At 37.8% G+C, this 26065-nt stretch overlaps 1 protein-coding gene across 3 annotated transcripts in view; it reads right to left on the bottom strand.

Annotated features, from left to right (window-relative positions):
* Positions 1 to 26065, bottom strand: part of LOC131027806 (uncharacterized) — a 169366-nt gene that overhangs the window by 53564 nt on the left and 89737 nt on the right. For all 3 annotated transcript variants that reach the window (XM_057957900.2, XM_057957899.2, XM_057957898.2), the window contains exon 3: positions 13100 to 13177. In XM_057957900.2, the coding sequence (XP_057813883.2) occupies positions 13100 to 13177 (78 nt within the window). The remainder of the gene's footprint in view (positions 1 to 13099; positions 13178 to 26065) is intronic.

Below are 26065 nucleotides of genomic sequence, written 5' to 3'. Positions count from 1 at the left end.
ACAGATTTCGAAGCAGTTATGGTAGCCCCAGCAAGATACACAAATCAGTGGTTACATCATCAGACCGAGAGGCTAGTCCATGAAGGGGTCCAGTTCACTTACCATTTGATGGGCAGTCTTGACTCTCAGTCTTTCGAAGACGAAGGGACATCAACTGAGAAACCAAAAAAAAGAAAGAAAGCTAAGGCTTGCAGAGGAACTCGGACGTCCAAAAGAACAAGAAGGGAGAAGATTTCCATAAAGAGGCCGGAGGTCACTTCATCTTCAAAAGACCCCAGTTCGTCTGATGATGCCATAGAATTGGATTGCGTACCTGCTCCGCCTTCCCAGAGCGACATCAATGCATTCGAGGCCAATGATCCTCCTGCACCCGATGTACTAGACACCGAGCCAAAAGGCCTCGAGTTGACCAAACTGGGCAACCAAATAAAAGGAGGAGAAATCCCATCCACCCAGGGGGTCGAAGTGCATGAACCTACCCAGCAGAGCCGTCACGAGTTGCTACTCCTTAATACAGCCAAGGACGACTCAACCGTCGAAGGAGAACAAAGGATAGACGAAATTCATGAGCCCGAGAGAACTGAGGAGCAACCTTCACAAGAGGATGTCAGACAGTTGTTCAGCGAAATAGGGGAGAACTCAGCTGCAAGCAAGGAGCTTCCTCCCTCTTTCACTCCTCCGATGGCGGGGCAGCTACGAATTTGTGGTCAGCCGGTTGAGAGCGTAGGAGAACAGGATGCTAACTTGACCCTATCATCGACCCAGACAGTGCCTTAAGAGTGGCTGATTGCCAGAGCTCAGCGTAGGGCCGCCACCAAAGCACCCATCGATCTAGAGGATATCTTCTCACGAATGGATCAAGCAAAAGCTAAAGGGAAGAAGAAACCAAGGGCATATTCTAAAGTAACCAAGGATGAGCAAAGGAACCGCACTCTTCATATTGCCACCCCGCCCGTAGACAAGCCAGCAGATCAAATAACACTGGTAGATTATAGCATCACGACTGTCCCCATCGGACGAGCTACAAAAGAGCAGGAAAAGGAAGAATTTAAGAATTCAGTGCAGAACATACTCAGACAGCTCGAGGAGATCACAGCGGAAAAGGATATGTATCGAGCCCGTGTTGAACAAGCCGAGGGATACATCGATCAACTCCTACGGCCATTGCACAACCCCCCCGAATCCCATATTCCCCCAACGGCATTGGCACAAAGGACCACGACTGAATTTGAAGGAATTCGGGATACCGCAAAGGCCGTCAGGGAATGGATGCGGGACATCAAGAAAAAGGGAGAACAGATCCTTAGGGAGATGAAAGAAATGGCTCTCCATCGAGAGCTCACTCTAGTCAGGCTGTTGGAAGTAAAGAAGGAATCCCTTCACATGCACGAAGTGGCAGCCTCTACCCTTCCCCTCATGAGAGCTCTTTTCTGGACACATGCGCAAATTCCCACATTGTCTGACATCCTAGATCTCCATGGCATCAGTGTTCTCAAAGAATGGTACTGGACCATCACCATGAAGAACGACGCCCAGGAAATTATTGACAAAGAAAATGACGCATGTGAGGTAATTCTCGGGAACATGCAAGAACTAGGTAAGACCATCCTCCGATCGATGGTTTTAGGATGGATAAATGACCTATCTGACAGTGTAATCCGGCCAGACTGGGAAGAAAGGTTGGAAGCAGATAAGGTTTCTTATTCTGTTGGGGACTTGAGTTTTGCTGGTCAGTTCCATTCAGACATATTATGCTTCGAGCGTAATCGCTCCAGCTGGAAGGATGGTTTAAAGCACGTAGACCAGTATCTCAAGGGCATGCAGTACAAAATTCGCCACCCTCCCATGCCTCCTTTCAGTCTCCTCTTCCAGTTATGTGTCAAATTTCAGGAATACGTTCGCAAGGAACAAGCAGCAGGTCGAGATTTATGGCGGGAATACCTGCATGGCGAGGACCAGTTTCTAAAGAAGGAATGTGAAACCGAAATAGAGAAAATAGTTTCTCAAAAGTGTTTTTTCCCCTCAAAATCTTAAAATGCACTTTTTGTCCCAAAAAGGTGACAGTTGACTTTTGGTCAACAAATTGTAAACTTTTGTGTCCCCTTTTTGATTTGTTCCTAATTGTTGTAATTATCCCTTTTTGGGTAGTTATTGCCCATTTTGGGGGTAGTTGTTGATATTTGCCTCCCATTTATGGGTATGGGCAGCACTGCTTTATGGATGAATCTGGGCCATTTATTTAGACTTAATCTAGGCCATTCATCCCTTTTGAGGCCTATTTAAGGGACTGGTTTTCCCTCATTTTGTAAGAAGTTCTTGGATTGTTGCGAAAGCTCTGGAGGAATTTGCAGGAATTAATACAATGGATTAAGACTATTTTCAAGTTTCCTTGTGAGTGCATGGTCTCCTTCTTCACTTAATTTTGAAAGCTTTTAGTTATGTCTATTCATTTTGCATAGCAGCTTCTTTAATCAAGCATCTGATAGAGTCTTCATAGTCCATACCATTAGAGAATAGCTGATTGCTTTTCTTTCCGCATGGTTAATCTGGACCATTTCATGCTCAGTTCGATTATCAAATATATAGACCATGAATGTAGAAATTCTAATATCGTATTTGGTAATATGAAAATCTGGTTTCTCCTTTGAAGATTGCACTAAGTTGTGCAAGCATTGTGTCTAAATGGCTGATGATGCCTAATCTAGTTCCTTGGAGGTGTCTGTCTACTTGACTGAATCCGTTGTCTTAGTTAGCATTTACAGTTCATCTCTCTCTCTCTCTCTCTCTCTCTCTCTCTCTCTCTCTCTCTCTCTCTCTCTCTCTCTCTCTCTCTCTCTCTCTCTCTCTCTCTCTCTCTCTCTCCTTCCTTTCTTTTCTCCCTTTTTTTATCTATTCGGAAAATCTGCAGTCCTGCTAAAACAGCTTCAAATTAACCAATATCATCTGATGGAAAGATCGTAAAAGGGTCCGGGGAACTTATCCATAGAACTGTCAGTCAAACGTAAGTCCCCTTGTGTTTCCAGCATAAACACATCAAGCCACTGAGAGATCCCGCAGTCAAGACCTGACAAAAGAAACCTTGAGGTAGTCTCCTTTGATCAAACTTAGAAAACAGCATTAGAGACTTCCTTATCTCAAGAGAGAGTAGGATAATCAGTTGGCTATTCTATTCTGCGTTGGCCGTATGGAGTTTGCAGCAATGCGATTTCATCCACGTCAACAGTTACTTGCATGCAAACCATGTCAGGGTTGTGCACCTCCCTGTCGTCCCTGACTGGCTTTCCTCTGTGCACGCCAGGGTCAAGGCTTCCTCTCCTTGACCATTTGTCTCTCCTCTGCGACCAGTTTGCTATATATAGGTTGTTAAGCCTCATTGTAAAGGGTTCTCTCCCTATTGGCTTGAGCTACTCTTTGCTCTTTCACTTCTCTTGAAGACTTGTATATTTTCTTGCATTTCTGCAACTATAGGTTTGGCCATTGGCCTGAGAATGAATTGAAATTATCATACTTGCCTCTCTTCAACTTATGCATGATGTGTATGTTTCCTTACCTTCATTATAAGTGTATGTTTTGTGGCTTTTCTCTCACATATATGCTGTGTTAACTTGTTTTGAGCGTGACTTGTGGGAAATCTTCTCCCCTTTGACATTCAACAAATTCTAACCTCCATAAATGCATTTGGGGTCATTCATGCAACTGATGTTTGTGCATCTCCAGGGTATTTCAATTGATTCTTTGTGTCATTTCTGGGTGGGGATAGGAACATCTCTTATCTTGGTGCATCACCTCCTTTCATTTTAGTATTTCCTTCTTCCCTTTTCCTTTGCAAGTTGTTAAGATAGGTTTAGAAGTAGATTTTGGAATGTTGAGTTGGTTCAATACTTGCACTTGGATTGAGAAGGTGTGAGGCCCTACCCCGACTCAGTCTAGCATTTCAGTGATTTTTATGTTGAGACGTTTATGGATGCTTTATTTTTATGCATTATGGATTTAGAACTTATATGATTCCATGAGTTGGATAACATTGATATATGATGATGCTTCATTTATATGCTTTATGATATAGAACTCTATATGATTCTAGAATAGGATAAATTTGAGATGATATATGTCATTATTGGATTTGCAAGACTTTACTATGATGATAAAAATAGGATGCAAGTTTTATGTATGGGTTAAAATTATGAGAATTATGATAATTGCTTATGTGAGTTATTTGGATGTAAGATGTATTGAATTGTTTAAATGTTATATTGTATGCAGAGTGTTTGATGTGTATTCTTATTCATGTGTTTTATATTATATGAGGTTATTTGGAATTACTAATGTGTAATGGAGATGCGCAGGAAAATTATCCACGTGACCATGGAAATATTATGGAGAACCAAACCTAGACCTATGTACGTTCGTAAAACCAGGGTTTGTCTATTTGGAGAGACAACACCCCATTTGTATAGTATTTTATTTGTGAAAGTGGATGTTGCATGCGTGTTTAATTGAATTTTGTTAATTTGTGTATATCCAACAAGAGACAAAATTTCATGTGTAATTTTGTAAAAGTATTTTTATTGTGTCACTTGACACGTGTTGATTTATGTTTTGATTTTTGCATTGTCTCTTGGAGGGAGTTGTTTAACCATAGCTTTTTCAATTAATTTAATGCGGTTCTATATTTTCCATGGGTAAAGAATCTTTGGGGTGGTCAACTTAGGTTTGACCCGAAAGTTAACTTCACATGGGTTTAAAAGGGGTTAAATGGACACCTAGGGGTAGTTTAAAAGTGTTTCCTGAAGCCCATAAGGTATACCTAAGGGTTAGGAGTAATTTTTGGCATGTACCAACTCCCATGTGACCATTTAGACACCCTAAAAAGTGGGTTTCCTAAGTTGAGCGAAATTGAAAATTAGAAGGCATCATCGAAGTTGTCAACCTTCCTTTTTGGATGTGAGATCCCTTTCCCATTTCACCCTACCTTTCCTTTTCAGTTTTAGAAACCTATGAGAACTCTCACAAAGGCCTTCTTAAGCAAGAAATAGGAAATTAGTGGGTAATCACCCACTCTCCATTTTTGGAGACAATGCAATTTTTGAAAAGAATAGTTTTGGTATAGGATTTTGGCTAAGGGTAGAGGAGCAAGGAATTGTGGAATTGGGCTGCTCATCCTCAACAAATCTAGCATACCTTGGGCAGTTGAAAGTTGGTTAAATCTCTCTTTGTATTGTTTTTATATTGCATGTTATGTTGAAAGGAATTGTTTGTGTGAAAAGGGTTGTTTCTTGTGTTTTCCCCTATGAAAATTTATTTTGTGTTCTACATTTTACTCTTGTGTATATTCTATGTTTTGGGAGTAACCAAGACCACCTACTCTTGGGAGAGAGGATGGTCTTGTGGGTGGTAGAAGTTTGACAGCCCTCGAGTGAGAGGCTCTCGTTATGAGAGTGATCTCAAGGGATTCTTATGTGACCCTTGCTACATGGCTTGTTTATGCATTTGGGGGTCATAATGAGGGAAATAAGGCATGAATGCCTTGGGGGGCATAAGGTTGTGGGCTTGTTATACTTATGACTTATCATTGTTTGCCATGAGGTGGCCTTGAGTTTTACCATACTTGCAGTCTCCTCAGGGTATTTGGTCCACTACCACCCGTGTATAGACATCACATTGTGTGGTGCAGTGTAGCCCTGGGATGGGAATATGTTTGTGATTGTTTTCCCTTGTTTATTGTGTTTGCATGTGTGTAACTTGTCTAGGGCTTGGTTCTCCAAGCTCGGGGGTGGCTACTAGTTAGCCTAAGCTGGGAGGTGAGCACTCCATGGTCATAGCCTTTGGTTTATTGCAGGTTGTTGGAAGAAAGAAATAGGACAAGTAGAAGTGGCTGGAGTTATTTGATGCAGAAAAATATTTGTAAATGTAATTATTATTCTTTGAAAGTCCTCATTTATTAGAAATGACAGACCTATTTGTAAAGTGACGATAGTGTCTTTTAAAGGTACTTTAAAGAAATGAAATATTTTATTATGCTATACTGCAAAAATGAAATGAATATTTCTGGATTAGTTCCTAAAGTTCTGAAAAATAATATCTGATGTGTATATGATAATTCGAAAAGCAAGAAATTTACTTTATTCTTTATGCATTTAAAATGAAATAAAATAGGAAAGGAATGAAATAGCTTCGCATGCATGTAGTGGGCTGGAAATAAAATCTAAAATTTAGATCTGTATATGGAAGTGCATATTTAGTTTTATTTAAATCTGTCATTTATTTAATTGCAGAAAATAAAATCTAGAAAAATATTATAGCCATCTCTAAGAAATCATTTTAATATTTTCTAGATTTAAATAGTTGCTGTTCGAACAAACTTACCTCTATCAAAAAAATTAATTACTTGCAGAAAATAAATCTAAGGATTAAATGAACTATCTTATTTTAGTTTTAGTTGCAAGGCTTTTAAAATAAAAGGAAACATATGTACATGGATTTTTTTTTTAAAACTGAAGACTTTACCTTATCTGTTAAAATGGTATTAAAATTAAAAAAAAAATATCAGCATAGATTTTCATGAAAAAAAATATATGCCCTAGATTTAATACACAGTTAAAATATATTTATATATATATATATAAATAAATTTATATACATTTGTATATGTTTAAATGAATTCATTTATTTTTTAAATTTTTGTTTATTAAAAATATAATATATATATATATAATTTATTATATTTTTAATAAACAAAAATTTTAATTAAACTAAGCAATTAAAAATATATTTAAAAAGAAAATTAAAAAAAAAAAAAAAACAAGAAGAGTTTCGGCAAACCGAACCACTGTGGTTAGCACAGTGGTCAGCGCGGTCGGGGTAGCCGCCACTGTGGGCGACCACAGTGGTCGGCCGCCACTGTGGACGACCACAGTGGTCGCCGCCACTGTGGTTATCCACAGTGAGCGGCGCCCCCGGGGATGCCCGTCGCCGCCCTTAGCAACACTCTCCCCCAAACCCTCCGCCTCTTTAAAATATCTCGGCTGCTCCACCATGGCTGCGTTCGGCCCCCCTGTGTAACACAAAGAAACAAGAAAAGAATAAAACCCTAGCCCGGGTAGGGTTCAGGATTATAAAAGAAAAGAAGAGATTTAAAAAAAAAAAATAGGGTATGTTATAATATATATTCTTAAATAGGGTTTGCATGGATATTTTATAAATATGAGAAAATTATTATAATATTTCTATATATATATATATAGAGAGAGAGAGAGAGATTGAAAATATGAATGGATAGGGTAAATTTTAGATTAAATATTTTATGAAGTGTTTATAAATTATATATGTTTTTATAATCATGTGGGCAAATATTGGTTTTAATAAACCTAAGGGTATTTTAAAAGAATGATGTTTAAAATTTAATTATTATATTTGGATATAGTTTTGTTTTTTTTTGGGATTAAACCTTATAGGACGATTTTCGTTATGGATTTAATTGACCATATAATCGATTTAGTTTAATCATATTTAACTAATGTTAAAATAAAACATAGACTTTTAGAAACTAAGTGTTAGGGCTAATTTAATTAGATCCTAGAGACAATTTATGGTTTCCCTTTGGAGATTAATTTTATCTACATCAATTGATTTAATTTAGTTATCGATTAAAATCGATGAATTCATAAAATAATACTTTTAGTATTCCGCATTTGATTTAAATTATTATCACTTACTTGAGTTAGTGGTTAGAGTTAACTCACACATAGTTAAGACAAATTTGCTAGTACAATTTCATAATTGCAGATTTATATGTTTTAAGTTGTGAATTTAAAAAAAAAAATTATCTCGTTCTTGCCCAAAAGTTTGGGCATGACAGAAGGGAGCTGGCCTTCTCTAGAGATTCAACCCCATTGCGCAAGGTCCCACATTTCGGGGTTATTTCCATGTTTCACAAGGTTGCTGAGTTGATAGCTCAGCAAGGGTGCAAACTTTTGTGACAACAGTACCATTGCAATATTTGTTGCCTTCATTGCTCTCAATTTCTCTCTTCCTGAAAGTCTTGAAGGATTATGAAGTGTCATGTGATAAGCCTTGGTAGTCTTTGTAGCAGATGATCAATCTCTTGATTGATGGTGAGGTTGTCTAATATGGTGCCCTAAGTGACCTCCTGTCATGCCCCAATAAATACTCTTATAACAGAAATTGTCTTTTCAAAGACTTCACAATTGTTTGAGTCGGATTCAGTTAAACAAGAACATGGACAAGCTAGAAAGTGCATCAATCCTCTAATTCAATTGACTAATGGTTCTCCTAAAAAGAACACAAGAGGAAGAGGCATTAGGCAGCGAGCGATAACATTAATATAAACATTAACCTAGTCCCCTGTGACAATGGGAAAGAACAAATCATAATAAGAAGAAGAGAACTCAGTAATCATTTAGGAGGTTCAATGCTGGATTCTGAGTTGTAAGAAGTGTATCAAGGCATTACCAAATGTTTTGATGAAGAACATTATAGAAATAATAATCTCCAAAGTAAGGATCATGGATCATTACAGAAGGCTGGTCACTGCCTTTATAATATTAACATTAATACTCATCACCTGACACCAAGGTTAGGAAACAAGGAGCAAACAAGGGGAAATAATCAGTATCATTTAACTAAAAATCAATTAAGTGTAGTGAATGGTCAAAAGACATGAAGACGAGGGACATGTTCTTTGCAAACAGTGAGTGTGGGAAGAGACATTCCCCTTCATTCCGTGGGGAGATATAAATGTTAAGATCAACCTCCAGGGGAAGAGAAAGAAAGAGTCATCGAAGGAGGTGAAGGGATCATAATTGAATATATATATATTATCTGCAACCATCAGAAGAATCAGAAATTATTATATATAATTTGTGCTCATAAAAGGAGATCAGATTGCATCACTGGCAATCAATATCTATAACAGCAGATTGGTACGCTGTATCTACTTGAACTAGTGCTCATTTATGTTATATTATGTCTGCATCCTATTAGGAATAATGAGAAAATATATGTATAATATAAGTTATTATGTATGGTATAATATATGTATAAATACATAAGCAGTATGGTCAATAAGATTTGCATTTGTCGATAATGAGGAGATCAGATCAGAACTGTTATTAAGTTACAGGCAGTAACATCCTTGTTCTTGGTGGTATGCATGGGGATGTGCTTGATACATGAAGCCTAATAATGTTCTTATGCAGAATTTAAAAGTAATATTAATATAGACTGCAATATGTATGACAGTCATACTTAATTACATATATATTCATAATACATGAGAAGTTAGTATACTCATAGCCTAATTACGGAATCATTTCTATTGCCCCCCCATAAGGAGAGGCGTGGTGTTGTTAGGGAGAGGCGGAGTAAATCCATCCCAAATTAGGTGATCCCCAAGGGTGGTCTGGACGGATGTTCCTGAAACCTGGGCCCAATTATGGAGGTGGTGTCATGGCGCCCTAGACAAGTAAATCACCATCCAAGGTTAAGGATTAGAAAGGAAGTAAGAATTGGGGCTTGAATATAGCCACTATCAATTGTACTATGAATAAATATGCTTATTATCATGTCCCCTAGGAAATAATAGCTAAGTGGCAACGCATAAAGATATTAATTACTTTATGTCAAGTTTTCATTTTGCTTATATAAACTAATTAATATTCACGATAGTTAATCCTAACTATTATTAACTATTACAGGAATTCCTACAGGAATTTTCAAACAGACTTTTATCAATAAAATGGACATCCGAGAGGAAAGGGAATATGGATTGGGTACACAGGAAATATCGAAGCTAAGTCTGATAATCTGAGGGATATCTGACGGGAAACTGAATTCCTTTCACCAGTTTAATTGGCCTATTGGAATCGAGACACAGGTGATTCACGGGGAAAGGCATACAGAGGTAAATCTTCGCAGAGACTGTTAGAGAATCAACAGAGCGTTTCTTTCCTACCTATCGTGGAGCAGCGAGAGTATTTGGTATATGGGTTGATTCCAGTTGCGGGTGACGAAGTCTCAGTGGAGCATCGAGAGTGGTGGCAGGACCTGCCGAAGGACCATAGTTTGGCGCAGCGGAAATATTGTGCCGGAAGCCTTTGCTTGGTGTGATGGGCGTATCCTACTGGTGGCGAGACAGACGTACCGTGCGGGAAGAATCACGGGCTATCGGAAGTATCATCATCTCGAGAACCTTTGCAAGCGCAAAGATTAAACAAAGACATACAATCTATGTTCAGCAGTCACAAGGGAGAACCAAGACGTGCTATAAGCAGGAGGATTGCAAGTAATAATCAGGAGATATGTATCCGGGGAGATCAGGAACAACACCAATCACCCTCAACACGTGAAAAACATCTGCAGTGACAAGAAGAATTCACCAAGTGCATTATTACATATTCTCTCTAAAAATAATGAATGTTGTTTGTTGATGTTTAAATATAAAGCCAATGGAATGGAAACTCAGATTTCGTCTATGAAAATCACTGTTTGAATATCACTGTTGAACTTATTCATAAAATCTGCCAATAACTTACTGGCCATATTGAATTTCTGATGAAGTGGACATAAACCCTATAGATAATTAAGGGAATTTTACACTTATCTAGTTTAATAAATAAATTTAGAGCATGATAATATTAAGTAATGGATGTTGATTATAGGGAAATTGGCAGCCTCCTAGTAGGCGGCATTACACCTCCCTGGTGAGAACTTCCCTCCAAATGTACTTTCATAATGAGATATCCCAAAGATTTATCAAGTCTTGTGTTAACTGATCCTCTCATTCTTTGTTGGCTTGTACTACTTCATCAACGGGTCGTCGCATTAGATTGCCATGATTCACGTCCATGAGTTATTTTATGCTAGAGTTCGAATTCGCATAACACCAAATGTTTACTCACCTATTCTACTTTAAGATGTTTATTAAGTAAATGGAAATACAAAGCTACCGAACATAATAAATTAAATAACTTGCAACATATTCAAAAAGATATAGCTTTATTATTATTTGACAGATATGCAATGAGTATGATATCATAAGAACAGTCCTCGACTATGACTAACAAGAACGCATATATAGTAGACTGATGTTGGTTAAGGCCACCAATCATCAATAACTACTAACCAACAACTAACAACTGGTCGGGGACTAACACACATAAATACGAATCATAATTATTTATTACATATCGCTAACTATAACATATATTTTTTATTCCTTGCCAATTACAATGCCCAAGATTGGCACTCGACTTAAGAGGGTCGTCATTCTTTGGAGGGGCACAAGAATAAATAATTTTATTTATTTAAAAATCCATAAGTGCAATTTTATAATTTCCTCCTTCCATGTCTACAAAGACTCGAAAATAGTGCCATAGATTTGGCACACTCTATTCTCCAATTATTTCACCGATTTGCCTTTGACATCAATAACAATAATCCAACAGCCATTGTAAAAGAATGTGTGGCTGTAAGTTGTAAAACAAAACATGAAGGCTTTGAAAATTAAAAGAAAATATAAACCTAGAGAGTGCCATTGTTTGATCAAACAGCAATTTTATATTGATTCACACCAATCAATGGCAAAATGAAAACAAAACATAAATGTATATATCATTTGACAAAGTTACTGGAAAAGAAAAAAGAATTTCATTCAGACAAAAGATTTCCTAGCTGCTATTCAATTTCCCTGGCAGCAAAAAACATTCGCAATGGCATTGGAAGAGTTCCTTGGTGTTTTCAAGCCTAAACCCCTACAAAGAGTGAATGATATGAGAGGTGATCTTGTAATTTTTCTTTTTAGTGTGGTTTAGGGTATTTACGGGCAAGTAAGTGAAGGTGTTAGAGACAAACTAGGTTAGTGACTTTTTAATTGCTTTTTATTGTGATTTATTTTAGATCTTTTTTAAGTTGAAGAGACTTTTTGTCAAGTATGGCACTACTAAGTTGTGAAGGGCCTAGGAAATTTGGCATGTTAAGGACATTTTCAGACCATGACCATTACTAAAAATTTGTACTTGTACAGCCTATTTTTTGGAAGAGGTGGAAAGAGTTCGACAACACACAATAACCTAGTCAAAAAAAAATGGGGAAACTGTTGGCACTTTTAGAAACAAATTCCAACCAATAAGATGATGTCCTTCTACAAGGCAGTGTTTAATCCAAGTAAAGATAATGATCCTTAAAACCGTTACCAGAAAAGATGAATTGATTAATGTAGATATATTGGCTGACTTTAGAATAAACTGAGAAATTCAATTATTAATAGGGAGATTCAAGATTCAATCCCTGTAACTGGCCAATAGAGGTAGATCAGGGTCCTTTATTCAATCTGCACGATTGTTGTCCCTTTTGACGTGTGATTAAATTGTGATATGATCGTGATTCACAGCAGTAGACATTTGCAAAAGATGAATAGTTTTAGCAATATATGTGGTTAGAAGAGTCATATCGAGGCATTTTATCTATACAGCTTTTTGCTTTTTTATTTCAATTAACGCCTTAGATAGCATTATGAATCTCCAGAGTAGATGAAGAATTCAGTTCAGTTATAATAATGGTGCTTCAAAATTTGACATATTGTACAAGGGAGCACTTGAATTATCACTCAGCTGCAAAGTTTAGGAATTTGAAAAGATTAGTCCTTGCCAAAGGATAAAACTATTTTGGTGAAAATCAATCATCTTTATGCCCAAGAAAGACAATTAATGGACCACATCTTGCATAGTAATCACTTGAGGCATAATACAACATGATAAAGATAATAAAATGGATGCCTGTTAAATATTGACAAAGAAACTGTTACAAAGAATCTCGAGTTGTTTCCTTAAATAGCATCATCTGAAATCCCGATCACGTAACATCGACCAAAAAACATTGATGAAAGAAACAATTAACCACAAAGTTCATAAAATTGGTTTGGTGTGGTTTATTCGCCACCTGTAAATTTTGTTTGGAATTGTCAAGTAGTGTTTTAAGTCAAAAGTAAAGCACTAAATACAACTCTAATAAAAGAGAAAAGTTCCACATGCAGATACAATAATAATGCCAAGCATAGAAAAAGCATAAGCTCTAGTAATACCACTTCACCAGGCTTTCGCTTACTGATGCGCTCAACATCCACATGGCATACATTTGCTAATGCATGTACTCCAGCATCCTACAAAATTTTAAATAGTAATTAGACGTAAAAAGACACTTACAAAATATTAATTGAAATAATTTAGAGATTTACATGATTTAAAAAACATGAGAAAGATAGAATGTACACCACAGAGATATGTTTAAATTTATATGAATTAGTATGAAAGAAATATCAACACAAAGCATAATACCTCTTAAAAACCTGTCTAATGTGTACTATAAGGCAGGCAATCTTTCTACAGTACCTCTAATCAATCCGGTTCAGTTATCCTGAATGAAGCTAGGTATAAATGGAGTTGCTTCCTGTCCCAAATTTTCTTGTCACTTCAGGTTGATCCAACCTTTCCCAACATCCTGGAAATGATTGAACACGTGATAAGAAGGTAAGGCTTACCTCTAAGAAAGTATGGGACTGGCAAACAGGTGGCAAAGGCAGTTTGCATTTTAATGTTACCTAGAAAATCTAATACACTAATGGTCGGAGGAGATCTGGCCCTATATCCAAATGTGTCTGCAGGGCTTTGTACGAGTAATGAAGCTTGCAGGTAGCTACTGTGAAACCACAGTTTTGCAAGTACTCCGAATGGAAAAGGAATAAAAAAAGCTTGGGGCAGCATAATTTTTAAGTATTTTCTTATTACACCATAAATTAAGAAATTGATAAAACCTTTGTGGCCAACACATATGAAACAATCGTCTGTTATCAAGCCTCATCTTAAATAGATAAAGATTCATTTCGTACAAGAGGTTCCTTCAACAATCACTTGTATTCAACTCTTTTGTTGCACAAATACAAACGCATAACAAAGGATATTTGTTTTATGCCTCAAATCTGCCAAAAAAAACCTGTTTTCCACTTAACAAACAGATAACTGAAATCTATGACAAGAGTTCATGGCCAATTCAATCTTATGACAAAGACAAATTTATTAGTAACATAATTTGCATAAAATCCAAAGTCCCTATTGTTTAAGCTTGGTATCAAAACCTCTTAGCCATATAGGGGGAAATGGAGGCAAAGGATTAACAAATCCATCTTCTATTACAAAACATGAAATCATGTTTATTGCTATATCTTATAAAATAAATACATCAATTAATAATAGAGATGACAATGCATACCAGGTATAGGAGTAAACTATATCTTTATTCGCACATGAAATTATTATAGAAGAAGACCAAAGATGGTCAGCCAAGGACCAGAGTTCATCTAACTAGATCATACTGCTTTCCTTGACAATACATAATCTATTTAAAGGACCCAACTGTTGCCAAGACGAACACAACTGTCAACCGACTGACGCTTATAACTATCCGAAGCTGACAAACACTTAATAGAACAATTAATACATAGTTAGGTAACCAATATTATTGAAACATAATAATAGGCATTTTACACTAACTACATCATCCACTCCCCACCCCTCCCCCCCGCAAAAAAAAGAGAAAGTCATCTTGCAAACGACAAGTAAACATCAAGTAATATTAGTGAAGACTAATGACAATATTGTAGAAACCTTGTACATGAACTTGGAAGTGTACCTTGCAAGCTCGAACTTGTTGTGTACTTGGCAAATCAAATGAGCGCAATGTAGGTCTAGAAGCAACGCCGCTAGTGGTGTAGAGGCAGTGTCCCTTGTGGGGTCCTGGAGACATCGCCCCTATTGGAGTCGAGGCATGGCACACATCATTTTCATGATTTTTTAAGACGCAAATAGCATTGTTGACAAAGCCAAAAAATAGAGATTTTGGAGTGTTTAGCCAATGTATGATGTCCACCAAGGAAGGAAGTTGTTGTACAATGGTTGATTGTCATGCGATGGATTGTATGTGCCTAATGATGTAACTAGATAGTAGGGTGAAGGAATGATGTCGTCATACGATGAGAAGATGATGGCAGCTTCGTACAATGAGAAAAGTCACTAGTAGTACGTGGAGGAAAAACTATCATGTGTTTTAAAAAGATGGTCATACATTACCAAGGGATGATATTCATTGTACCTCACAGAGAGGGAGAGACGCCCTTCGTCGTACACTGCACAGGGTGGAGTGGAGCACATCCTATTGCCATACAATGATCCAGGCCCGATGTTGCACAATGATCCATGCCCAATAGCATATGCCCAAGCCCGACACCATACACGGTCGCTTGTTGTACGTTGTTTTCTTCATACCATACATTGTTTCCTTGATGCCACAATCTCACAACCTACTATACAATTGAAGGGATTAGCCATATGATAAGAAGTGATGTTCGTAAGGTGTGGATGGAATGTTGTTGAGGGTGAGTAAAGGGTTGTCATACGTTGGAGATAGCTAGTATGTTGCAAGAGAAACCATCTTATGTTGTGTTGATACCTTCATTGATGGTGTCAGGTGGTATGTTGAATGACCAAATTGAGTGGAAATCGTACATTGGGAGAAATGACTGGGTGCTTTTTATAATTTATTCTCCTGGCCAAATGAAACTTTGCTTTTATGTCATCATATGACTTGATAATAAGGTGGTCATACTTTACTAAATGAATGTCATCCAATGTTTATGTTGAAGGAGTGTGTGCCATAAAACTACCAATACCTTAAATTGTCGTCCTTCTTACCACCTAGTGAATGAATGGTTAGAAGCAAAGATGAAAAACTCTTACTCAGCAATAACTCTTCGCCCAAAGAATTTTAAAACTCCGGACTTCGCAAAAAATTGGGAAAAAATCAGCAAAAACTTGAGGAAATTTATCGAACATTTGAAAATATATAATTCTTAAAATATTCTTGAAAAACACACATATACACTAAATTTGTAGAACATATTACTGATTTCCATCATATATAAATCAAAGTTTTAGTTAAATACATATCATATACCAGAAAATAAGTGCAACCCCTAAATGAATTTGAGTTCAATACATATTAAAGAGGACTTGCATTCCTTGAATCTCCTTTCTATAGAATTAAAGTTCTCCTCTACTTCACATCTTCCATAAAATAATAACTTTGTTCAATAGCTGGCATTGGCATGTGCACACAAAGCCTTTCAAATTTTCAGCTCATCTCATACACATTGACGAACTTTGTCAGCCTTCACAACATACCTTCAGCTTCAAGAACATGGTTCAAGAAGCATGAGACTTCCACATGAAACTACAATATCATGCATAAACACCATACTGAAGTTTTCCTCACAAATACACCCAAAGGATTCACATTCTTCCCATAGAGATGCCACATCCCTTGAAGGCACCTATTTCTAACTTGTGGATAGGTACATAGTTACACTAATTGATTCGCAAATGGCGAGGTGCAAGGTTGTAATCAATTGCATGATAGTATTCAGTAAAAGAATACCCGACAAATCATTACTGCAGATTTATTTGAGTTTTTCTCCGGATTTTTTGCAATTTTTTCCAACTAATCGCCCTGATTTTTTCAAAAAAATTGCCCAAGAGTTCTTTGCAGATTAAATTGTTGCCACAAATGACTCGCAATAAATTCGGAGAAACCCGATTTTTTGCAGATTTTTTCATCTATGATTAGACAATACGATGAAATGAGATTTAGGAAACCATTGTGCTATATAACTTAGTCATACGACATAATCTAACCATTTGATATGGTCGAGCTATGTAATTGGGCTTCTTACATAATTGAGCCTTCTTTTATTTTCTTCTTCAAGTGCCAAATAATATTTTTGCTTGTTCCTTTCCACTATTTCTTTATTTTCTAATATTCTTTTTCCTTTTTTGTAATTGCTCTTAGTGCTATGAGAGTTTGTGACGTATCATTGGTAATTTTACATTCTTTCATCAGTTGTTCTTCAATGAGAGTTGTAGCTCCAAGAAAATTACAAGTCGATAGAAATACCTCATAATCCTCCATTTGCCAGTGAAATAGAACATGAAGAAAATTTATTTCATCCTTTAAACATGACCATAACTCCAAAAGTCCTACGGCATTTGGTTCCATCAGACCTTGACTCTCCGTCCTGTTGTGACCTAATCACACATTACCCCATTTCGAATGGGGACCCCCTACATTTTTGTCCACTTGGTCTTTTGGTCATGGTCATTTGGGTAGTTTGGCAGCAATTTCTTTGATCTCCTCAGGTCCCCAAGTGTTTTGGCACATTTTAGTTAAGTCTGGAAGCTTGTATTGTCTATTTTAGGGTTTTTACCCTTCAAACTTAGAAATGAGGTCAGTAACCTAGGGTTTTGAGAAATCTAAACAAAGAAACAAAATGAGAATCCTTCAGGGAAGCTACCAGTGAAATTTGAGCAAATTTTGAGGACTTACTATTTTTAGTAAGTTTCATTGCATCCCAGATTGGCCTCATTTTAGTAAGTTTCATTGCATCCCAGATTGAGCAAATTCTGAGGACTTACTATTTTTAGCATTGTCTATTTTTAGTGTCACCATGCCCCGGTTTGCCCTAATTTGATGATTGGAAGAACTTACTATTTTTAGTAAGTCTATTTTTGGAAAGTCTATCTATGACAATTGACAGGACATTGATAGTAGAGCATTCTTGAATATCTAGTTCTAAATCCAGAAAAGTTGAAAAGAAAGCAGATGATCATAATTTTGGCTAAGTTTGGAATCCTTCCCCGAAATGACAAGGCATGGAAAAGTCTATTTCTGGGCACAAAATATCTTCCAAAATATCCCCTATACGCCCAAGATAGAAAGAATCTTGTGAAAGGTGAGTTGGCAACATGCAAAAAGGAATATTGCACAATAATGAAGCATAACTTGGAAAATTAAGGAAGTTCCTATTTTTGAACTCAAGAATGACAAGCCGGGTCCACCGGAATGGCGAGTTGTCTCCTCATTAAGGAAACATGACACATGATTGGAATGAATTAATACAACTGCTAAATTTATCTCCTCACCAACTTAGCAATTTAGTGGACAATTTCTATTTAAACAAGGATTTGGAATTCATTCTTCACAAAACGTTTTGGAGAAATTGAAGCAAGAGTAGGGGTGAAGAAAAGCTTGGGCGAAGTTTTTTATTATTATCCAAAAGTTCTTATTTTGGAGGTTTTTATTTATTCCTAGTCTAGAATTGACAGCATGGAATTCTTCCCTTGGTGGATTTCTAGAATTCTTTTGTCAAGAATTTAATGTTAATTATTTTATTTTGTAGGAATGGCAGAATCCAGTAAGGCGGCAAATACTTCCCGGCAAGCACAGATCAAGAACGAACAAAGAGGAATTCTCCCAGAGACAAAAATCATTTCAAAATGGAGAGAAGTCAGCAATACCAACTTGGGAACTTTCAAGTTGGGAGAATTTAGAAAGAGTATTTGAAATAGACAGACATCCTCCATCAGCCACTACCAATAAATAGTCAGAAGTGGAATTGTAGCAACTGTCGGCTTCCCTCCTGCCATCCAATGCCCATAACTGATTATGGAATGTGCAAAGTGTTGGAATTATTGTCATTGATATCAAAGGTGCGAAGATATTGTCATTGACTTCATGAAAGGTTGATTTCAGAAATGTTTAACGATGATTGCTCAGGCACTTGATTAATCATCTTGAAGATGAAATCCAAATACAGGCTGAGCATTTTTCATTCTAGTTGAAGACAAATCACTGAAGAAGATATATAGATAATAAGCAGAGATGTATGAAAATTATTTGCAGTCAATGACATAGAGCAAAGGGATATTCCAAAATACAGCGGTTTAGTAATTCATAATGGTTATTAACAAAAGAAACAATGATTGGTTAAAATTAACACATCAGCAAGTGATCAGTTAGAAGACAAAAATTATTTTGTCTTATTCACAGAAAAGACAAAATAAGAATGAGACACTAATTTGTCTTATCTGTGAACAGCAACCATACAGAAGAAGTAAAAACAAAGTTAACTAAGACAAGTCAGAAAGGACAAGTTGCCACGTAACTTGTCAAAGAAAAAGCAATCTATGATTTTAAAAGAAGCAATCAGATTAGTTTGTGTTGACTGAAAAGGCAAATCATATAAGACAAACTTTTGTCTTGTTCAAATGACAACTCAGCAATTAAGACAAACTTTAATTTTAATCAAAAGACACAAACCTGCGATTCTTCTAGTATGTCAGCAATGATAAGAGACAAACAGCGAATAAAACAAATGATTGATGAATCAGCACAGGCAGATAAATATTAAAAATCCGACGTAAGAAAGGTGGTGGATTAGTAAAGGCAGTAATTTCATTAAGATTTAATACAAGCCTTAACAACTTACCAAGTCAGCCCATGAAAGAATGTGATTTGATGGAAAGGCACAAATTTTATTATAACAAACAAATATTATTCTTTATTGATTGAATCGACTCTTTAGAAGGGAAGAGGCAGCGATTAAAGACATTTAAGCATACACTAAGTTTAGTTTAAATTGGCTGTGTAAAGAGACGTGTCTTATAAAGGAGGTATGTCATTTGTAAATATAAAGTTATATATGCACCATACTTTGTGTGGTAATTAGGTAGTGGTGGTGGAGTGTGGTGCGTGTAGGTGGAGAATTGAAATAACAGATCATATCTTTGAGAATAACACATATGTGTATAGGAGTCAAATCTGATATATACCAAGGAGAAGGCATAAAGGTTGTTTGCAGATCTAAAGGAGGAGACATAAAGACTGTTGCAGATCTAAAAGAAAAGTAAGAAGAATCTATAGCAGCCTTTGAGAATAAATAAATCTGTTAAGCATAATGGATTTGTAATAAAAAGGTGTGACTGATTGGAGGAAGGTATGTCCTTTGGGAATCATTTGAAGATATAAATATTATATAGAGATCTTTTGTGTGTGTGCTGAGTATAGAAGTCTGAAGCACATCAGTGGATTCATCAGATTGAAGAGAAATATAATGTAAAGGATATGTATGTATATAGAGACTGCAGAAACATAATATTATCAGTAAAAAGGGGATATTGTCATCAGACTTCCTGAGCAAATATTAGAAAATCAATGCAGATCTTAGTGAACATCTGAAGCAGGATGCTAACAGCATTATAAAGAGAGTTGAATGATGAGTCTTTTCTGGTATAAGATATCAGATTTGTGGAAGCAGATGTATGTAGAAAGAAGTGAAAAAGAAGTTCTAATTATTAAGAGGGTGCGCTACAGCAGTAGCAAAGAAATCAAAGACTTCTCTGATTGCGTGTGAATGAGGATCAAGATACATTTTCTGACAGTTTTATGATCAAGGGTAGCCATGTATGAGAAGACTATTGCAGATCGAAGGAGGAAGACATAAAAAGAGATTATAGTAGATTGGAAGAAGAGTTAAGAGCAGACTATGAGAAAGAGATTGTGAAATGACCAGTTCCAGATTGGTGAAGATTATCTTCAGATGTATGCACAGTTTTGAAGACAAAGATCAGATTATAATCAGGCCTTTATAGCATAGTGAAGAAGCAAATTATAATAGAAGTTTGTACAGAGATTGGTGCCTCATTTTAGGTGGAGTTGGTGCTTCATCCTTGTGGGTTGGTGCTCACTAAATCAGATTCGGGAGTTGGTGTTTCCAGTGGGTTAGCGCCTACAAATTCAGTTGTGGGAGTTGCTGCTTCCAATGGGTTGGTGCCTACAAATTCAGATGTGGGAGTTGGTGCTTCCAATGGGTTGGTGCTCACAAACAAACTTAGAGGTTGGTGAGTCTAGTAGGTTTGTATTAGAATATTAAAATAATGTTAATTTTAGTATTAATCCTCAATAGTGTATATTCTATTTTAGAAAGATCTTCTACGATCTTCTCAGCAGTTTCTTATTAGAAACTTGCTATTCTTGTAAATACTCTTGTATTATTTATGAGCGTCTTGTTCATTCTGTAAATCAATCAATTCTTTGAAATCCATTGCATGTCTCGCACTGTTTTATGGTATCAGAGCCTGAATAAAGAATTTGTGAATTCTTTTCCGAGATTTTTCAAGCCTCTTAGTTTTGCTGCAGATTTTCGAAAAAAAAATTTCAAAAGTCCGTTTTGGACTGTGTTTATGTCGTGTAACGGGATTCTTCCTATTTGCGTCTGTCTAACGAGGATTTTCGGCATTTTTCGGCGCGGTACAGACCCGCCATTTTTTCTGCAACCTGCAACTTGGTCAAACCCGCATTTTTTGACTTTCGGCTAGGGTTTTGACCCTCCAGATTCAGTCGAAAAAATTTTCTGAGTACAGATTCGTAATGGGTTTTTCGAGATCTCAACTGGGTCGTCAAAATTTTTTGGGTGCCTCGATTTTCGTGCCTCGATTTTCGAGCCAGCGGATCCAGATTTCGACAGCAGATTCCTTCTGGGTTTTTCGCAAGGATTTCTGGGTTGCCTTCGGATTTTTCTAGGTCAGCCGGAAATTTTTTCTTGAAATTTGTGCCAGCTGTACTTCATTTTTTGAAGTTTGTACTTGCATCTGCCTCTGTTTCTGCAGTGGGATTCAAAATTTTTGAATTCTATGCCAGCGCCTCTTCTCAGTTTTTTTTTCGTTTTCAATGCATTGGGAAACATGCAAATGGCTTCTCTAACCACCCTGATGTTAGAAGGCAGTCAACGCTTTAATGGCAACAATTACAACATCTGGAAACAGTGTATGTTGACCATTTTCGAATATAGGCGTCTTGACCAGCTTGTTTTGGGAAAAGAGCTCAGTCCTGGTACACCTGGTGTAGATCAAGATAAGTTTAATGAACGCAATCAGGAGGCAGTTATGCTTCTCAAACTCTCCGTGACTGATGATTAGTTACCGCAGATTCCTTCCAGCAAGACAGCTTTCGACATCTAGAAGCATCTAAAGGAATTGCATGAGACATCCGACAAGAGCCGAGCATTCTTTCTAAAGAATCAGCTGTTCTCCATCATGATGGATGAACACGTGTCCTTACAGGAACACCTCACGAGGATCAAGGACATTCGAGATCAGCTCGAAGCTATTGGTCGGACTATGGAGGAAGAAGACATGGTAGTAATCACTCTGAAAAGTCTTCCGAAATCATATGAACACTTCATTGAGACCCTCAATATTACTTCAACTAATGTTGACCTAAAGTTTTCAGAATTGTGCACCAAACTTCTGCAGCAGGATCGCTGGAAACAACAGTTTGGTAGTAGTACTACGTCAGCTTCCTCGGAAAATGCCTTTACAGCCAAATCCTTTCACAAGGATAAAGGCAAATTTCAGTCCTCTCAGCCTTTTCAGCAGAAAGGCTCTTCTCAAACACGGGATGATGCTAAGAAGAAGAATGTGCAGTGCAATTACTGTCACAAGTATGGCCACATAAAGAAAGATTGCTGTCAGAGGCTCGCTTCTGAACAAAAGAAGCAGGGCAGGCCACACCAGAAGGCGCATGTTGCTGAACATTCCGAGCAGGAGGAGTCTGCCTTTTATGCCTTTATGGCTAAGAGGTCTTCAGATCATGCCAGGTCTTCTACTTGGTACATCGACTCTGGTGCGTCACGTCACTTTTCTCATCGGCGTGACTGGTTTACAGACTTCTCATTTTTCAGTGATTCCGTTGTATTCGGCGGAGGTGAGGAGTATACAGTTGTTGGTAGCGGCACTATTCAGATACAATCTGGTGGCAGGAATCTCATCTTCCTGAATGTGTACTATGTTCCTGGTATGGAACTTAATCTACTCTCTGTCAGTCAGATTATGAGGAATTCTCCTCAGCTAGATGTGGTGTTCAGTGCTCACAAGTGTTCCATCATTGATCAGGAGACTCGTCTTACTGTTGCTGTTGGTCTAGAGGATCATGGCCTATACAGGCTTCTTGACACTGGTGATTCTCCTAAAGTGGCTCTGGCAGCTCGTGTTTCCCCTCTCAGCACTTTGTGGCATCAGAGATATGGACATCTCAACATTCAGTATCTCTCTCAGCTATCTCGGGAGGGACTTGTTTCGGGGTTACCTGATATTCAGACTCAGCATCTTGGAGTATGTGGCACTTGTCAAGCAGGCAAACAGCATCGGACTTCATTCACACATGGAGAGTCTTGGCACGCATCTAAGGTACTTCAATTACTTCATGCTGATATTTGTGGTCCTATGAATACATCTTCTGTTACTGGTTGCAAATACTTTTTGCTTATTGTAGATGATTTTAGTAGAAAGATGTGGGTGTACTTTCTTAAACACAAATCCGATGTATTTAGTATCTTTCAGAAGTTTAAGACCTTAGTTGAAAAAGAGTCTGGATGTAGCATCGTTACTCTTAGGACAGATAACGGGGGGGAATTTTGTTCTTCTGCATTCTCCAACTTCTATGATACCCATGGCATCAAACGCCAATTGACTACACCCTACACTCCTCAGCAAAATAGTGTTGTCGAGCGTCGCAATCGTACGGTTGTTGAGATGGCTCGCTCAATGTTACAACACAGGAGTGTTCCGAATCAGTATTGGGCTGAAGCAGTGTTTATTGATGTCTACCTCCTTAACCGTTCCCCTACTTAGGCTGTTAAGGGGAAGACTCCAAAAGAGGTTTGGTTTGGTCGGAAGCCTAAGATCAGCCACCTGAAGGTTTTTGACTCTGTTGCCTATGTTTGGATTCCAGATGCTAAGCGCTCCAAGTTGGATTCCAAAAGTCAAAAACTCATGATGAAAGGATACAATGATCACCATAAGGCCTCCAGACTAATAGATATAGACACTGAACGTCTTCTCTTCAGTCGTGATGTTGTATTTGATGAAGACAAAGGATTCTTTCAGTCCCCTTCTTCTGAGCAGTGTTCTGAGGATCAGCCTCACAGTGTTCTTCTTTCATCAAGTTCGCCCGATGGGAGGGATGATGCAGAATCCATTTTCGATGATGCACTACCTGAGTTCCCTCCGGAGAATAATCCTCCTCCTCCTGCTCCTGTTCCTGATCCTGAGCTTCTTCCAACTCCTCCAGATGTTAGCACTTCTACTCTTCGGCATAAATGGTGGGCCAAGACCATTGGTGATCTCAGGGATACTGAGCTCAATGAGGGTAGGACCTCCCGTAATAAGAGCAAACAGCAGCATACAGTCAATTTTGCTCTCATGGCTAACATACACAGTGTTTTTGAGCCTCAGACATATACAGAGGCTAAAGGTATACCTGAGTGGGAACAAGCTATGGAAGCTGAGTTCCAAAGTCTTCAGAAGAATCACACTTGGGCCCTTTCTGATCTTCCTTCAGGGAAGAAGCCCATTAGCTGCAAATGGGTGTACAAAGTAAAATACAAAGTTGATGCAACCCTAGACAAGTATAAGGCTCATCTTGTTGCTTGTGGGTTCTCACAGAAAGAAGGCATTGACTACGAGGAGACTTTTGCTCCTACAACCAAAATGAGTACCATACGGCTCGTTCTTGCCTTGGCAGCCCAGTTCAGTTGGAAAGTCCATCAGATGGACGTCAAGAGTGCTTTTTTGAATGGTGACTTACAGGAAGATGTCTACATGACGCAACCCCTAGGATTCAAGGTTGCTGGTCAAGAACAGAAGGTTTGTAGACTAGTCAAAGCACTCTATGGTCTGAAACAAACTCCTCGAGCTTGGTACATGAAAATTGATAAGTACCTGACAGATCATGGTTTTCAGCAGAGTCCATCTGATGCAAACTTGTATATCAAGCATACTAGTAATGATGTTCTGTTTGTGGTTGTCTATGTGGATGACTTAATCATTACTGGCAGTTTAGCACATTTGATCACTGGGATCAAACGGGATTTGTGCCGCACCTTTGATATGACAGATTTGGGACTTCTATATTACTGCTTAGGAGTTGAAGTCTAGCAGACTGAGAACAGTATCTTTCTCTCTCAGTCCAAGTATGCCAGAAATCTTGTGGACAGGTTCAGAATGCAGGATTGCAAACCTGCCTCTACTCCTATGGAACCCGGGCTCAAACTTTCAGCTCAGTCATCTTCACCAGTTGTGGATGAATCTTTGTTCAGGCAACTAGTGGGCAGCCTCATCTATCTTACTGCCACTAGACCTGACATTAGCTTTGCAGTGAGCTACATTTCATGCTTCATGACAGCTCCCAAGGCTGATGATCGGATAGCAGCGAAGCGTGTGCTACGTTATGTGAGTGGCACTCCTGATTATGGACTTTTGTACACTCGGAGTTTTGATCCTACACTCAGTGGTTACACAGATTCTGACTGGGCAGGTTCGGTTGATGACCATAAATCTACAGCAGGGTATGTGTTTAGTTTGGGATCTAGTGCTGTCACATGGACTAGTAAGAAGCAGCAGGCAGTGGCTCTCTCCTCAACAGAAGCAAAGTATCGGGGAGCAGTTAAGGCATCTTGTGAGGCGGTTTGGCTTCGACGAATGCTTGCGGATATGCATGTCTCCCAGGCAGGTCCAACTCCCTTGTTCTGTGATAATCAGGGAGTGCTCAAACTCGCCAAGAATCCAGTCTTCCATGAAAGAACCAAGCATGTGGAAACTCATTGTCACTATATTCGACAGTTGATTGAAGACGGATCTATCCAGTTGCTATATGTTCCTACCTCGGAGCAGCCAGCAGACATCTTTACCAAGCACCTTGGTCCTGATAAATTTGTAAAATTCAGGGGATCTATAGGTGTAGTTAATAAATTGAGCATTAAGGGAGGGTATTAGAATATTAAAATAATGTTAACTTTAGTATTAATGCTCAATAGTGTATATTCTATTTTAGAAAGATCTTCTACGATCTTCTCAGCTGTTTCTTATTAGAAACTTGCTATTCTTGTAAATACTCTTGTTTATTTATGAGCGTCTTGCTCATTCTGTAAATCAATCAATTCTTTGAAATCCATTGCGTGTCTCGCACTGTTTTAGTTTGTGCCTACAAATATTGTAAAAGAAGATATTCATATAAGCATTTATTGCCATGGTTTTCTCCTATAAGGGTTTCCACGTATATATCTTGTGTTCTATTTGTGTTCGTAGTAGTTAGATCTCATGTGAAT

Source organism: Cryptomeria japonica, chromosome 3, assembly GCF_030272615.1.
Source record: "Cryptomeria japonica chromosome 3, Sugi_1.0, whole genome shotgun sequence".
Classification (NCBI taxonomy): Eukaryota; Viridiplantae; Streptophyta; class Pinopsida; order Cupressales; family Cupressaceae; genus Cryptomeria; species Cryptomeria japonica.
This window is presented reverse-complemented; position numbering and strand designations above follow the sequence as displayed.